The sequence below is a fragment of the Nipponia nippon genome, unplaced genomic scaffold, assembly GCF_047370975.1.
Source record: "Nipponia nippon isolate SJK-2023a ecotype South Korea unplaced genomic scaffold, ASM4737097v1 scaffold_1, whole genome shotgun sequence".
Taxonomy (NCBI): Eukaryota; Metazoa; Chordata; class Aves; order Pelecaniformes; family Threskiornithidae; genus Nipponia; species Nipponia nippon.
In genome coordinates this window covers 133,815,037-133,831,857 of record NW_028262290.1, presented here as the reverse complement: position 1 = coordinate 133,831,857, position 16,821 = coordinate 133,815,037, and the positions used below count along the sequence as shown (strand labels likewise).

Here is a 16,821-nt window from a genome sequence, read left to right as displayed (position 1 = left end):
CCCATTTCTCTGACTTCTTTCTCCTACCCTTTTCCAAATCCAGCACAAACAAAATAAAAGAGCTTCTGACTGTACCTCTACTACTATCTGTTGTATTAAGAAACAATGAAAGCCACAGTGCTGCATTATTTCCGAGTTAAAACAAGTGGAGAATATTATTGATGCAATGCAGGTATTACTGATGTAATGGTTAAATGAAGGACTTAAATCAGGATTTCTAATCCATTTTCACTTTGGATTTATAATTCAAAGTCTTTGTACATCTCGTTTTTTCCACACAAAAATACTCTCTATGTAGCAGATGCATTACAGATTATTTTCATGATAGCCTTTAATAGGATGGCATCATGTAAGGGATATATATGCATCATACACATAAAAGTTATTACAGAAGAAGAAAGAAGACATTCCTATCAAGAAAAAAGGCAAGAAGTGCAATAGTATATGTAAATGCACATATATATAAAAAAAAAGCCAACAAACCCAAACCATCCCATGTAACATTACATATCTATGTGAAAACAAAGAAGAAATCTAAGAAATTATGCCCGTGAAAAGATTTAAAAACTAATAATCCATTGTCAGACAATAAGCAAGCACAGCCTTGTTTTCAGCATGTTCTTTACAGTTCGGCAACATAGGAAAAAAAATTCCAAGCACTAAAAGATTTCATTTGTCACAGGCCCCAAATCTAGAGCATTTGGGGACAGCTATAATGTTATCTTGAGTGAACACAGGGCCAGCATAATTAGGAATAAAGAGGTAAGAAGCAAGGGGAATTGCCTGCATAACTTCACTCTGTAAAATCCTCCCATGAAAGGTGGCAGGTAGGAAATCTGCATAATAACAAACTTGTCACAAGACAAGGCCAACTAAATACAACAATTAGAATTAACATTTTGCTTTGACTAGTTCTCAGGATTCCCCCTCTCCCTCCTCTCAGGTTTCACTGCATGTAGTTAAAGTTGTGGCTATTGATTTGGTGCAGTATTTTCCAGCACATATTTTTTCCAAGTGTTGTGTGGCTGCAAGGAGACTCTTCTTTGTGGGCATTGCTTTAAGAAGCAGTTACTGAAGTGCCAAACCCTCCTCTCAGATATCCCATTGAAAACCCAGAATAAATTTCTTAGTTCCCTTCTAGTCTATCTAGACTCAGGTCTGCATAAATAATCCAGTCTGGCGCTGAAACAGAGCTACAACATGCTATAAATTATAACTTATTATTGGAGGAGACCTTCTCCACTGACTGTCAGGTCCTTTCTTTTGAGAATTACTGGAAGCCCTCTGCTCTTTGACTGCACCCACACAGCTCTTGGAACACTGGATTTGTGCTTCCCAGCTGGCTCATCTGTCACTTTCCAACAGCTTGTGGTCTTTCTGCTCAGTCACCAACTCCGAGACAATCTCCACCATATGGATGCCCTCCCAGGGTGCCATTGGGCTATGCCTGGGGAGGGACTTTAAGGGACTGCACTGGCAACGGGGCTGATCTCCAGGGCCACCTACAAATTGAGATGCCGCTATCTTAGCTGGCCTTTAAAACTAAGGGATAGTGATTCTCAGTACTAAGCAGCCATCCTCTGAAAAATCAGCCATTTTCTAAAGTAGAAAGTGATTTTTGTGCTATACTTAGGCAGTTTTGAAAGTTTTAATCAATATACCTACGATTGTTGTGGTTTTCGCTTGTTTCAGGAAAGAAATTGATCATAGTAAGGAGTAACAGAGCCCAGATGAGGAATATAGACTAGGGTTTGGTCTCTAATTTTGTGCCCTTTGGCCTCTTAAGCATTCAGACTTCTTTTTCTGTAAGTTACTCCTGTATACTTCGGATAGAGATCTCTTCTGGATCGAGAAAAGTATCATGCCGGCTAACGCAGTGTGATCAAATCAATAAACCACCTTCCCAAAGTGCTACACTGGGACAACTGTTCTTATTGCCCTCAGTTCTCCTCCCCAGTTTGTATTCTTTTTACTTTTTCTTATTGTTTACATTTCTTGTATTTGTTGTAATATCTTATGATATTTGAGGACACTGAAGATGTGAATACATGGGAGACTCAGCTTTTGTTGGAAAAAGTATAAAGGCAAGAAAGGACCGGAAGATAGTTGAATATAGAAGCAAAATAGTTTTCAAATTTTAAAAGCAGAAAGAAAATGGAGAGCATTATCATGAAGAAGAGAGAGTGAGAAGGGAAGAGGTTGGAGTTCACGATATTCAGTTGTCTGGATTTTGTAATACTGCTCCCTCTCTCTTCTACCTTTTAGTCTCATCCAGTCTTCCACAACCCCCTTTGTGACAGCAGTCTATCCCCTAACTACTTTTTTAGAGGGGACATTTGCAGTACATTGCAATGAAGCCAATTCAACTTCATTCATCCATCCTTCCCATGAAATGTAAGAAGCATTATGGTCTTTTCTGAACTGTACTTTGCATTTTGAGGGCCAAGATTTGCTCAAGGAATGAGAAATTGGAGAATTTATTTTGCAATCTGCATTATACAATTAGTGCTATGCTAGCACATACTATTTTCCATCTTTCTTTTTAACCCTCTAGTTGTTCCTAAATCAGCAAACATAAGGGTTTCCCCCTCGCCGCCGTTTTCAATTTGCCCATTCTGGCAGTTCTCCCACTTGTTAGAAGCAGCAAACCAGAGAAGCATACAGTAGGAAGGTCCCTGATTTCAAGAAATATTTAAAAGTAATCTTTAGGTATTCAGTTCAAATTACAAATAGTTTGATCTTATTCCAAATTAAAAAAAAAGTACAATAAGCTGTACTTGTGTGTTGCAGAAATATATTTATTCTATAAATATATAGAGCATTCTGCAAATATATAGAATACTTTATAGGTATATAGAACAGATCTGAAAAGATTTATTTTGTGATAGTTTCTCCTTTTTTTCCCCCCATCCACAGCATCCTTCTACATTCAAATCCCATATTTTTTTTTAGCACCTCGAATTTTGTCACCATTTCACTATATATCACTCCTCTGTGTGCCAAAATCAGATAAGTGAAGAGCTGAGCACTGGAGAGGTAAAAATATTTTTTAAATACTTTGTGATATTTGCAAATATATGTGTGTACATATACCGTTTCTCAAAAAAATACATAACTCTTACTACCAATATGTTGGAGAAAGGCAGTCTGTTGACATTTTAACCACACTGAAGTAAGGTGTGAGATTTGGTAATATATCTCCCTGAAACCTTCAGAGGGGCAGAAGTCCTCCAGCAAAGGACTGGAACCTGGTATCCATCAGGTTACAACTCTGCTGTCACAAAGACCACAGCAGAAATGGGTGGTTTGTACAGAAGAGCTCTGGTGTGGGCAATGGCAATACATACAGCTGTTGCAGTTTCTGCATTAGATACAATGATCTATGGAGGTGATCTATGGAGAGAGAACAGAGTTGGTAAAACACCTTGGTTACGGCTCTTATATTTGCTGACCGTATGGTCCATTGATACTCCCTGTTCTGACCTCACGTACCTCCATACCAGAGAGAAGGCATCGGCATGATTTTATGCTTAGACACCAATGTGTTAGTGTGTGTGGACTCTATTTTTTTCTTTATATGTCAGACCCAAGTAATTTCCATTAATTCTACAATAAATCCTGAAGTCAGCAGAGTTGCCAATAAACCCAAAGAAGAATCTGTTGAAATACTCAGAAAACACAGATCTTCAGCAGGGCTGCTGCTGAATTTAGCCTGGAGACTATTATTTCTCTGCGTGAAGGCCAAACTAATGATTCTTCACTTAAATGAAACCATATAAGTCTATTAAGAAAAATAGTCCCAATGAACAGCAGAAAAATGGAAGTGGTTGGAGTGGTCTGTGTAAAATAACACCAAACTGATTTGCCAATGCTGTTGAAGAGAGCTGGGTGATATTTCCTGGAACAATGAAACAGGTGGGACAGGTGATTTTTCATTAATTAGTTTTGGCCAACTAGCAGTTTAACTGAATGACCACTGGAAAGCTGCTAGGATTAGGTGTTTGTAGCCATTAAATGCTATTATAAAGCCCATTTATTCTTCACATCAAAGTAAGAGAAATAAATACTTGTTAATACTGAAAGTTAGGGCAAGACATGTCAACAACTTTATGTTCCCATTGGTATTCATTTCTGCACTTCTCTGTATTCTTTTTTTGGAAAGCACCAAATGACTTCAGGAAAGTCTTGTGGTATTTCTAGTAAAAGTAATAAAGTAACCAAAATGACCTAAAGAGGGTTTTTTTTTTTTTTTTTAAGAAAAAAAAAAAAAAAGAAACAACGCACAAGATGTTCAGGTGTTCCCTTTCTCCCCTTCATTGTACCCCCAATTATTTATATATTTATATTAAATCTCAAAGAGAGTCAGAAAGTGAGGAAAAGATTCAGCCAGGAGTGCAAGCTTTTGAGAAGGTGCTGCATTTTCTTTGGATGTGTGCTGCACACACCGCAGAGTCAGCACTTCAGCAGAAGTGACAGAAGTCGAGTACCTGCCAATGTCAGGAGCAGAGAAGGCAGATCTCGCAGGAGCGGGAACCGGGAGCAAAACCAGCAGCTCAGCTGGACTCCTGGAATTTCCCTCCAGTAGAAAGTGCTCTGTCTTTAGGGCCCTCCTCCAGACACCATTTCCCGTCACTCCTTCTTAATCATGCCAGGCTTCAACTTAATGAATGCTTGGATCTTTTTTTTAATTATTTCACAAAGGCAGCTTAAAACTTCTCAATCCATGTGGCCATCTTGATTCCTCACCTACATTGGACCAGGATGGCTCATGTTTAGATGCTCAGATTTTTGGAAACTCCCCATCCAACAGAGATAATATTTACCATCTCTCCCTTTGCAACCACAGTCAGCAACCCACCTACCTCCCACTGCAACAGTAGGGGTGAAAGGGAGGGTCCTGACCTTGCTGCTATGTCCTGCAACCAGAGGCAAGTGGTGTAACCCCAGGCCTGACCCACACATTTGGTCACGTAACCCAAGGAATGCATCCTCTCCTACATGACTTGACAAAGAAGCACAAACTTGTCACCCCATTACTAGTCTTTGCTCTTCCCCTATTCCTTGGTCCACTTGACAAAAATGTTGTCATTTTAATGTCACGTTTTGCCAACCCAAAGCTGTGCTTGCCCTAGAAGCAAAGGGTGGCAGGAGAGGGGCAGAGACCGCTGCAGCAGCAGCGGCTTTGCTGCTCCAGGAACAGAGGGAAAAAACAAAGCCGGTCACGGGTGGTGGCCATGCCCTGGGCAGTCACTGCAGTAGGGCCACCCCAAATACTAAGCCCTGCTTTGGTAGTAGCTGGAATAAGCCTCTCCATAGTCCTCCAGAAGGCAAGGGGAGGGCAGAGGTCATGGGGTTGTTTTGCTGTATGCAGCAACCTGCTGCTCAAGGCAAATCTTCTCTGCCTAGAACTCTAAGCAGTTCTGGGGTATGGCTTTCATCCCACTATTCTGTATCTGCACCCAACACTCAGCCGATAAAACTTCATTTCTTTTTACCCATTTTCTAGTCAACACTGTGTTCCTTGGATTACAGCAAGAGAAAAACCAAATTCTATAAACATCCTGATGTGACCTAATATATCCAGATGCCTCAAGGCTAGCCGCCCTGTTTTTTCCTGTCTATGCTTTTGCTTGATCTAAACCCATTTCTACCTATTCATTCTATGTGTCTGTATCCATACTTGCTATTTATTTACTTTTCATGAAAATGCTGATTCTGAATTTGTGGCTGACTATATTTCAGATGGTGATACTGATTTTTTTGCAGTTCTATTGAAAGCGATGACCATGGACATTTGTGGCTTTACATGTGGTTTGGTCAAAAATAGTATTGGTAGGGTTTCTTGGTCATGTGTTTTCTCTAAGTGACGGAGCAGTTTAAAAGAAGACCTCTCAACATATTCATTTTCAGGGATACCTCAGACTAATTTCGATTTTAGGTTGGATAGATTGACAGAGATAAGTCATTCCTGCACTTTCATATTTGTGCACACAAATATTTTCAGAAGATCTCACGACCTATTCTTGCTCAGTTCCTGAGGGCAATTAGTTATGGTTTTGTTTGAGGAGAGCAGGCAGAACAGTAGTTCACAAAACTCCTAGGTCAAAAGTTCTACAACTTCTGCTTACCTACAGCTCTTTTTGACTCATTACTCCTTGTTTAAGAATTCATTGCTCTCCCTTTTTTTTTCTGTCACTTCTGGGGATAACCAAAGTCAACTTTATTAATATTTTCCTGAGGTCCATGATTTCTGAAGCACTGTTAACTAGCTATATCTGAAGTGTATAAGAAGTTCCTGGGTGCCCAAGATCTCTGACTGAATCAGACTTTGGATGATGCAATTTTGGTTTGGGCCAAGGCTGCCATCTTGGGCACCTTAAAGAAGGACCAAGCTTTGCTGCAAGCAAAGGCTGTTTTGCTGGATGCAGCCACTGGCTGGCCTGGACACCCCTTGGATGCATTCAGCTACAACTGTGCTGGGAAGTTAGGAAGTCAAAGAGGGTGGTGGGGAAGAGAAGTGATAGGACCTGAAATTACTCTGTTCTATGTCACTAACGGGGGTCTGCAAGGTGCTTAAGGATTAGGGCCTCCAACAGGAGCCACTGGATGAGACAAGACAGCAGAGCAGGCGTCAAAAATACTTTTCAGGGGAAGGAGCTGGAGGAAGTACTCAGAAGGCAGCAGGTCTTCCTGCTGGGCAGGTTTTGTTTTCATCCTCACTTAGAGCGAAACTTACTGCAGCACATACGTATTTTTTGTCTTCAGTAATAATTGGTCCTTTGGGTAATTTTCAGAAAGCAATGTGGAAATTATAGAAAAAAAATTAACTAGCGAACAGACCGCCAAAAAATGCTTTGAGAGGAAAAAACTTGTAAGGCTTTTGTGGGAGGGAAGAGGAGAGGAGGATAGACAATACAGGAAAGATTTTTAATAGTTAATAGACGTTAGTACACATTTCATACTTCAGCAGAATGCAGTAGAGGCCCAACAACAGAGGGCTATAAACCTGGCCACAAGTATATGAGAGACTATAAGCAGTAACCTCACCATTAAGAAATTCAAAATTTGTACTTCCTAAGAGAAAAAAAGGTCTCTACCACAATGAAAAAAAGCCAAAGCATAAACCCTGAAGAGAGGTGTGCATATGCCCAAACACACTTAGGATTATGGTACAGACATACAAATCTTGGGATTTATTTAGCTGTGATTAAACTAGATATAAACATATCAAACTAAATTAAAAAGTAGACTGCTGAGAGGTAAGAAAAGTTTTTATAAGTGAACCCCACATATTTTTTCTCTGCACAAAACATAACAGCTTGAAGGAACATTAATTCACAGACAATTCACCTATGCTTTGTCATCCAACATAGACCATCTAACAATCCAACTGAATACACTTGTAGGTCACCAGGTCTCACAGCCAGTAGAAATAAGGAAGGAGTTCTCATTAAAATCCTCAGAATATACAAAACATTAAGCACCAAAATGTACAAGTCACACATCTACATGAAAGGAGTATTCACACCAACCTAAATGAATTCCAGCTCCTCCAAAACAACAAAGCTTACAGTAATACTAGGAGAACAACAAATATTTACCTTCCATGCCTCTAAACAGGTCATCTTCTCTTTAGATACTGATTCTAAAAATCTTCCTCAAAATAATTACTGAGGGCCTGAGCTGGTTTCTGGGGAAGACGATGAATGGCTCCACTGGCTTTGGCAGAGGCCCTAATTGCCTGCCTCTACTAATGAACTAATCTCAGGCACCTGGAACTAGCAGGCTCCATGCCGGGCAGGCAGGGCTCGGGTTACCTAAGAAATGCTGCAACTATATTCACACAAATCACTAGCCCTGCAGATGTGCAAATACTGCTTTTGTCATATTGCTGGAGAGATGGACATGTGTTTGCAGTGCTCTAGGACATAAAACCTGAAGATGAATTCATTGTGTTGCTTTAATCCCTTCCAGAGGCCAGGTGGGCATTTGGGGAGCCAGATAAGTGTGTTGATTATCCACATTACTCATTGCAGTAATCCACTTGTCTGTGTGACACAGAGTATCTCAGATGCTCACAGCATAAATATGTAGGAGGCTGGAAAAAATATATGTATTTCATGAGTGCCTGTTGTCTGTAAAATGAAACCTAATCAGGAAGTTAAAACTTTGACTAAAAGCTAAACAAGTCCAAACTTTGCTGATGCCTAGAGTTTTAAAATTACAGTTAAAGGATCTGGAAGTCACCAGAGGATGTACGCAAGCCTCAATGTAAGCCTTGTGAGACAAACTACTGCACTTTTAACAAATTTTAAAAGGTTTTCACAGGCAAACAGTTTTCTGTGACCTCAGAAATTAAAACAGGTGTCATGCAGCTTTCTATCCAACCATCCACAGGTTATTTTCTCCTTCCCTGGACTGATTATGCTGATAAGCATGTGTCAAATTCTAGGTATGTGTCTGGTTTCATTTCAGGAGGGAAGAATGATATAAACAAAACACAGTTTAGCAGGAAAATACAGGAGAGCAAGAACAGATTCTCTTGGTCTTTGACAAATTGCTGAAATATGTGGCTGTCTGGCTCTTAGGTGATGTTCTCACAGGTTGATTAGCATTAAAAAAAAAAAATTACCTTGATTTGTTCATATGCCTGAAAAATAGTGTTATTTCTATTGCTTACATAGACACAAACACCTAATCTTCTTAGATGATGCAGCTCTAAAGGCTCAGAGCTCAGAGTCTACTGGCACTGAGAAAAGTCCAAACAGAACCATACGTGCACAGTATGAATCCCTCCTGACTGATAGCTGAATTTCCAAGATTTCCTTAAGAAGTATATTTAAATAATACTGTTTAAAGCAGACTGCCAGAATACACTGATGCACCCTTAACAGCTTGAAGAGCATTCCAATAAGGAACAAATTCTTTTGTCTTCTGTACTCTAGTAATTATCAGAAAAGTGAACTCAATTAATGAATTATCATGAGTTAGTGTGAACACTGAAAGACAGTATCAAAAATTCCCTTGATCAAAGAACTACACAGATACCAGCTATTTAATTACCGTAATGAATGCAACCTATGAGGTTGAGGAGAGCAGCAGAAATAACAACCATTCTGCTGATTTCATGTATGGCAGTAAAGCTCTGTGTGAAGACGGGCTCCTGCAGGTAGGAGTTTGTCTTCTTCCGAACTGCTGAGCTAGCTCTCATGCTTTGGAAGAGTAGGCAAGAGATGGTGAATACACTAGCATCAGACAGGCAGTGCTCCTGTCACCACTTGACCCTAGGATGCAGGGAGTAATCGTGCCACAGACAGCAAAATACCTCCTGTGCCTCCTTTATTGATCACTAAGCCAGCCTTGAGGAAAGTGAATGCTAAATCCTCACCAAGGAATTCATCTGCTTCTCTTCTCCATAGGGGAAATACTCAACGCAACAGTGTTCATGCATTCTTCGCTTCTCCTCTCCAATCACATGCACCCCCAACAAAGGTTACAAAAGATGTGCATACCTAGGAGCACAAAAACTATCTCCTCTGAACGTTTATCACAATTAAAATCATTAGTGAAACTAAGTAACAAGGCACCTAGGCGTTTCAGGAAAGAATTCCTAAATCGTAAGTTATGTTATGTTCATAAGGAAAGCGAATAAACAGACCTGTTCAAATACCTCCAGATATTATCTGGAATATATAACACCATCCTGCCATCATACATTAAAAAAGCAATAGGAGAAGTTGGGGACTGTATTTAAAGAAAGGGAAATGGTTCAATGACCCCAAACCAAGCCACTTATTGTAAAATGTCCTTTTGCTTACTCATATTTTCTTTCTTTATTTAGTCACTTATAACAAGGTCCCAGGTGATTTACCCTTCCCATGACCTTATGTCTTTTCACAGAAGTGGTGACCTTACATATTAATGTGGGTTTTGAGGCTGCCTTTTAAAGCATTTGTTCTCATTTCAGCTGTTATTGATGAGCACTTGTTTTCTTAAAGGCCTCTTTTTTTACACGCAGGGTAGACATTCTCACTTCCCACAAGCTGTGGATGCGTCCTGCAGCGCGCGAGGGGCTGGGGTACTCCCGGGTACTCCCACCTGCCCTCCCGCTCAGCCTGAACTCTGCTTCACCTCTCTGAGCACCCAGCAATCCCTCCTTGGCCAGGCCAGGCCTCTGAGCTGCTGTCCCAAACAACAGCATACAGCACCGCTGATTGTTACTGGGTTAAAAAAAAAAAAGCCATATATATGCCATATATATACCTGCATATGTATATACTGAGCCCAGGTGAGGATAAACAGAGTCTGCAGTTCTAAGGTAGAAGTGTGAATTTCAGCTGAATTTATAGTGCAAAGTGGTTTGGAAATCTCTCTCTTGCATGCACTTTCTGTTGAGGTTCTAGGACTATATGCACAAAAAGAGAAAAACAGAAAGAAAAGGACTTGCAAAGCAATCCTACTCTGTGGAGTGAGTGAATGCCAAGGTTTCTACTGCCTTCAGCAGGATTTCAGCCTTTGTCATGTCAGCAAAAGTCACCATCTGTTGACAAACAAAACAGAGGAGGAAATCTTCCTTTCTGCTCTCGGTCTTTTCTCACCTGTCTACCTTTCCTGAAGTGTTTGGCACTGCCTACAGCTGGCAGCAGTTATGACAAAAAAAGATGGTCCCTAAGTGGGATCGCAGGTAACAATTCCTGAATTTCTAAATGATTTGTGAAAACCTATGTGCAAATTGTTCCTGTTTCCCAGGGAGCTCTGAGAACTGAATCCTCTGTAGAAACTTGACTCACAGTTGCTCAGTGAATTTGGTACTGAGTAGTAAGGACACCGCTTTTCACTTTCAGTGCTATAGGAAGATTTTATTTTATTTTTATTTGTGTAGGATCACAAAGTGCATATTCTAACATCATATTATGTATTCAATATATTAGAAAAACCTTTGTCTTCTATAAGCCTCTGCACGTGAAGCCGTCTTTTCCTCTGTCAGGGAGAATTGACAGGTTGCCTGCCATCACCTCCTCTCCAGCAAAGTCAGCAGCCTACACCATCAGTGTGAAAACATCTGTTAAATGGATTTATTGACTAGGTCTTAGGTGCAAGTTGTTGTTGTTGGTTTTTTTTTTTTTTTCCACACTGTTTATTACAGCCCTGACCTAATGAACTTAATTTGTTGACATGTTTCCCTCAGTATCTTACTTGATCCTGTCTCACATTTCTCTCTACTGTGCTGTTTTCTTGGAAACAGGAGTTCCTGGCGCATCGGCGTGTCCACCAGTTGCAAATCTACCAGGCTCAGATGGCTACAGTTGGCATGGTGGGATTAGATAAACATCGGCCGGTGTCCAGGACCCCATCTTCCCCTGCTGATTCCACATTACCTCACCCAGCCATGGACCAGCCCAGCCAGCATGTCTACACGACTGGTAGGATTCCCTAAAGACTGCTTTTAATAGGCAGGGCAAATGCGTTTGTTCATGTAGGATCAACAGATTTAAATGCCTCGAATACCTCCTGCAGCAATGCATTGAGTTTTAGCCTTACTGTTCCTTGGTTTTATGATGCTGTACCGGCATCAAGTCAACCAGCGCAGCTGATAAATCACAGGGTTAATATTCACACAGTCATAAATTATTATCATTGACTGGCTCTGGCAATATAGCAACAGGTGCATTTTTGGTGCCTTTAAGTCATTTATAACTTTTTCTTTCATTTCCCTGTCCTCTTTTCTCTGTGTTCTTGTTGCCTATTTTGTAAAGACACCACCAATAAGTTGAAGAAAGACCACCAGTAAGTTAGAAAGCTGCATTATAATTCTCAATGTCTTCATTTGACAAGTCAGCCTATGCTACAAGGTTGCTTTCCCTACAGAAAGAGCAAAGCTGTAGCCATTACTGGAAGGTGATGTTGGCTACAGCTTTGGTGTCTTTCAGCAGTTGTGTGGAGTCTCTACAGAGGAAGGTTTAATGGTCAGGCCCTGGGCAGTCCAGTCACTCAGGGAGCATCTCCGATTGGTATGGTCTGGGCTGTCCAAAGCAGAGTGATTAGAACCCCCAAAAACTTCAGTGAAAGGAAGAAAAATGACCATAGCAACCCCATTTCTTATTATGGGTAACCTAACCTTGCAAGAGGGTCTATCTGTTTAAGAGCCTGAATCTCAGTATAGCATCATAGAATGGTTAGAAGCAAAGTTTCACTTTGTACACAAGGGGAAATGAATACTCGGAGGTACTGTTTATTCAGTTTTCCGCCAGAAGTATTAATTCCTTCACTTCGGTTGGCAGAACTTGCCATGACCTGAAAGCTTACAGCTCCGCAGGCCATGACCATGGATTGATGTAGGATGGAGTCCTTAATGGGCACTGTATGTGACTGTGCAAGACAGTGTGCTCTCCCATCTTTCCAATTAGCATGTCAACTTGGAAAGCAAAAATTTATTATTTTAAAGAAAAAAACTGCAAAAGAAAAAGAGATGTCCTTAAAGCACTGCAAGTAAGTGGGTAAATGGATGCAAGATGACATTCAAAGATGAAAGACATAATTCTTCTGTAAGACACTGTCAATTTAGGAATTTCACTTGTTGGGTAACAAGCATTTGGATTGTACAGAAAGAAGCATGCTAATTCACTTTCCATGAGTTTCTGTAAAAAGACCAGCTGTGTATAGACAGGATTATTAAACCAGGCCACTGTTTTTCTAGTTGTGGTTCATAGAGTCCTCAAAACATTGTAAACTCATTCTAAAAGATTCACAGAGAACACCAAAAGTGAGCTCACTGTGTGTAGGCTTCAATGTCCTGTTCAAAAGTCTGCAGTTCCGCTGGAAATGTTGAATGGAGCTGCAAATGTAAAGGCTGCCATTTCAGTCTGATTGCTAAGGTTTACTGACACCTCCCTTTATAAGTCTGCAGAAAGGGGACTAGGGTCAAGGGGGTTACATATATCTGGGGACTTGTGGCATCAGTGGAACTGATTAAGAAATAAAATGTGAAGTTGAGATGGAAGAACAAGAGAAGGAATGAAACGATGTAGAACAAACACTGAACAGAGATGGTACCAGGAAATGGGACATACCAGGCATGAAGGGCTCGTGATCTGACACATGGGAGCATGACGGGTTCTGCAATGGAAATGCAGACAGTGCATATGCAGAGTCAGGGTGTATTAAAATCAGGCAGAAAGTTTAACCTTACCCCTTTAGTAAAGCGTTACTACATGAACAACAGTGGAAAGAGAGGAAGAAAGAGAGAAGGAAAGAGAGAAAAAATGCATCTTATTCCAACTGAGATTCTCAATTCTTCACTGAACTCCTTTCTCCAAATCCGAAACACCTTTTTCTTGAATCCTTGTTTCTTCTTTTCTTGAATCAGAGCATACACTTCTGCAGTCACAATGAAGCCTTTTCTTTCTGCTTGAAGAAATCCCTTTCCCTGATATGCCTCCAGGCTTACAGACTTACATGTATAACCTGTATCACTGCACTTTCTGAGTGCACTGAAAATAGAGCTATTTTCTATATTATGGGATTAACGCCTTTGGAGTGACAACGAACAGAGACTTTGCACCATCAACAGTTCTAATGCAGTTTCTGTGAATAACTAGATAGATATGCGTATTACTAACGTATGATATGGTATGATATGTTATGGTATAGAATGGCGTTATTTGTGTATAGTATTTCCTAGCATTTATTCATTGGTCAGTGGAAAGAAAGCCAGACCCAATTTTTATCTATTCTTATACAGCCTTTCCAAAATCCTTTGGGATGAGAGCCCTGAGCAACGTGGTCTGATCACAGTGCTGATGTGCTCTGTGTCGAGGGTTGAACTAGAGATCCCTGGAGGTCCCTTCCGACCTGAGCTATCCTGTGGTTGTGTGACTTGCTCCCTTAAGAGGGCACAAGATGTAACCAGCCGTTGTCCACAGCAGTTGCAACACTACCATTTTTAAAAGCATGAAAGGAAGGAATGTGTGGTGAAAAGGGAGAAAATTCTAGTACAGCATGAAGTGAGGTCAAATTCAGACCTTAGAAATTAATATAAAAACACCTCCCTGTCTTGAATTATTTCTTACTGGTTTTTTTTGTTGTTTTGGTTTTTTTTTTCCTATTTAAAGACAATATATTCTTGGAAGAGAAAAAAAGTAGAAGGAAAACTCTTGTGGGAGAACATTACATAGGGATCAAAATGAGCCTGTATTTTTGTGAGTCACAAGAGAAAATGCTCTTAGCCAAATATCTGAAGGGAATCAGAATGGTGATGGTTGTGAGAGAGCTATGCAATATATATGCAGCATATGCCCAAGATAATGAGTTAAAGATGGAAAAAAAAGTAAAATCTATGTGATGTTCATTTAGATGGTTTACAGAATATTTGACATTATTTAGTTCAGATTTCTGAATAATTTATTAGATATTCTTCCCTTGGGTTTTCTTATTTGTACTGTTGTTCTCCAGGACATTTCACCTTCTTCAAAGCATGCTGTTAGCCAAAAATTTTTAGGTTTCTTTCTCTCCCCTCTGTTTAAAATATTATTAATAGAACCTGACCCAAATAAAGTATTTTGGCAAAGAATGAGTGCTAGGGAGTCCCCACCAGGAAGACCTTGTTTTTTCTGACTTAATGCAAATTCAGTTTCTTTTGTCCTGTGTTCTCTGTCATTATATGGTTCAGTGGTGCCACCATTCCAGTCTGTCATCAGGGCCACATTCTGACCTCAGTAATATTGGTGTAAATCCAGAATAAATCCACCAGTCTCAGTGGAGCTGCTCAGATTTACACAGGGAATCTGAGAGCAGAATCTGGCTGTAGGCATTTGTTCTGGAGAGACAGAATAACCATCTTTTATTAATATTTCACAGCAGTCTGCAATTGAAAACAGTTGTATCCCTCTCTCTCCTTTTTGTGGGGGTGGGGAGATTATTGGCTGAATCCTGTTAGGGAAATCCTACAGGCTATTTTTAGCAGTAAGCTCTCCTGCTGCATTGTGGTATTGTACCAAGCACATGTGCTGTATGACCAGCAGCCACACATCTGAATTACTTGCACATCCTAAATCAATTTAGATGCTTGCAATAAATGAAAACATATATTTCAGTCTTTTCTTAAGTCAATTAATCCTGCTAGAAATAAATTTTACACTCAGTGGTGTGAATATCTTACTATTTAAAAGTTTGGAGGAGATGTTTCTGCCATGCAATACTGATCTGACCCGATTAAACTGATTTTTGATTCGGACAAAATAATTCACATACGATGAAGTCACATTTTTAGTTATATTCTATTTCGGAAAAAATACTAGTACACTAAGAAAGGGACATTTATATCTATGTCAACCAGAGGAGGCATCCCAAATACAGTTTCAGCATTTCACTTCAAAACCACTGTTCAGCTGCAACCCTGAGATAGGTCATCAAAAAGCGCCATTATTCCGTAACATCTTGATTCTGTATAGTAATAACATAGTAAAATACATATCTATTATTTCTATTAACTGCCATTTGGACTAGGCAAACCTAAGCCTGTAGGGAGCAGTGATAATTAGAATAAAACATTCATTGAAAGAGTGGAATGCGGGAGATACTTTCAACTTTCAGCTGCTTTTCTTAACATTTAACAAGTGTTTCCATTCAAATCCATTGGATATAACTGCCTACTCTGCCTAAGTGCTTCTGAAAGTCCTGATGCATGTACATTTAACATCTGAACACCTTCTCTGTTGGGCAGGGGGATGGGAGGAAAGTTTTCTATCTAATGGTATAATGACCATTGGCAAACTGTACAGTCTGGGTATGCAACAGACTGTAGAAGTTAAAACTTTGGGTGCCAAGAAAAGGAAGGCACGGTATGTGAGCATGCACTTATTTCTGCGCATACTTGCTATTTCAAATAACTTATAAGACCTGATGATAGAGCAGCAAAACTTATAAATGGTGCAGTGCAAATAACTGCAGAGAAAGGAAATTATTAACCGCTTTGACAATGCCAGAAAAGATTTTAAGCTGCATTAGTTTATTAACTCCAGATTTTCACTGGTTCTTTTTTTTTTCTTTAAAAGAAAACAAACCAAGAAAGTAAATACAAGAATTTATTGCTAATGAGCTATTTTGTTTGTTAGCTAATCATTTAGCATAAACTTAGTCATGCTGCACATAGGTATTATTGTTGCATTCTCCTTATGCTAACAATAATTTTTGTATTATCATTTTGGCTTAAATAGCAAGATCCCAAAGGATCAGTTCTAAAGTGCATGAGCTAAGAAATACGGCAGCATAAATATTTCTAGAGCAGCATAATTTCTGGCTGGCTTCTAACTGAATTATCTCAGAACCTTAACTTCGCATTGCCCACAATGTATACAGACTCTTATTCAGTAGAATTTTTAAACGCTTTAATAAAGTTCAATATCCATTCAAGAGCTTTGCTGAATAAGGGCGGTAATGAGCATGTTGTTGAATCTGGACTTTAATTTTGTATTTGCTTCACTGGCTGACTTTTCAGTAGCAGGCTAACACAATTTTCCCAGAACTGTGTTGGCGTCCCCAGTAGTGGTGGCACATAAGAAAGAAATTTGGGATGCCAAGTTTTGCAGCTTGAAGAAATTGTTAATTTGAGTCCTTTTCAACTGTAAGGGGAAGAAAATTCCAAATGTTTCCCAAACGAAAACGGTTCACAGGGGTAAGGAAAATATTTTTGTTCCAGACATTTCTGAGGGAAATGCAAACAACAAGTAAATAAATAAAATCATTTTTCAGTGTTTCAGACTTGGTTTGAAAGCCTTGAAAATTGAGTTTAGTCTAGTCGCTAAAATTTCTCTTTTGCTACAA

The 16,821-nt window shown here is 39.7% G+C and overlaps 1 protein-coding gene across 8 annotated transcripts in view; it reads left to right on the top strand.

The window, feature by feature from the left end:
- The window catches only part of HDAC9 (histone deacetylase 9), a 491,942-nt gene that overhangs the window by 329,863 nt on the left and 145,258 nt on the right, over positions 1-16,821 (top strand). For all 8 annotated transcript variants that reach the window (XM_087773643.1, XM_087773615.1, XM_087773600.1 and 5 more), the window contains one exon: positions 11,246-11,423. In XM_087773643.1, the coding sequence (XP_087629769.1) occupies positions 11,246-11,423 (178 nt within the window). The remainder of the gene's footprint in view (positions 1-11,245; positions 11,424-16,821) is intronic.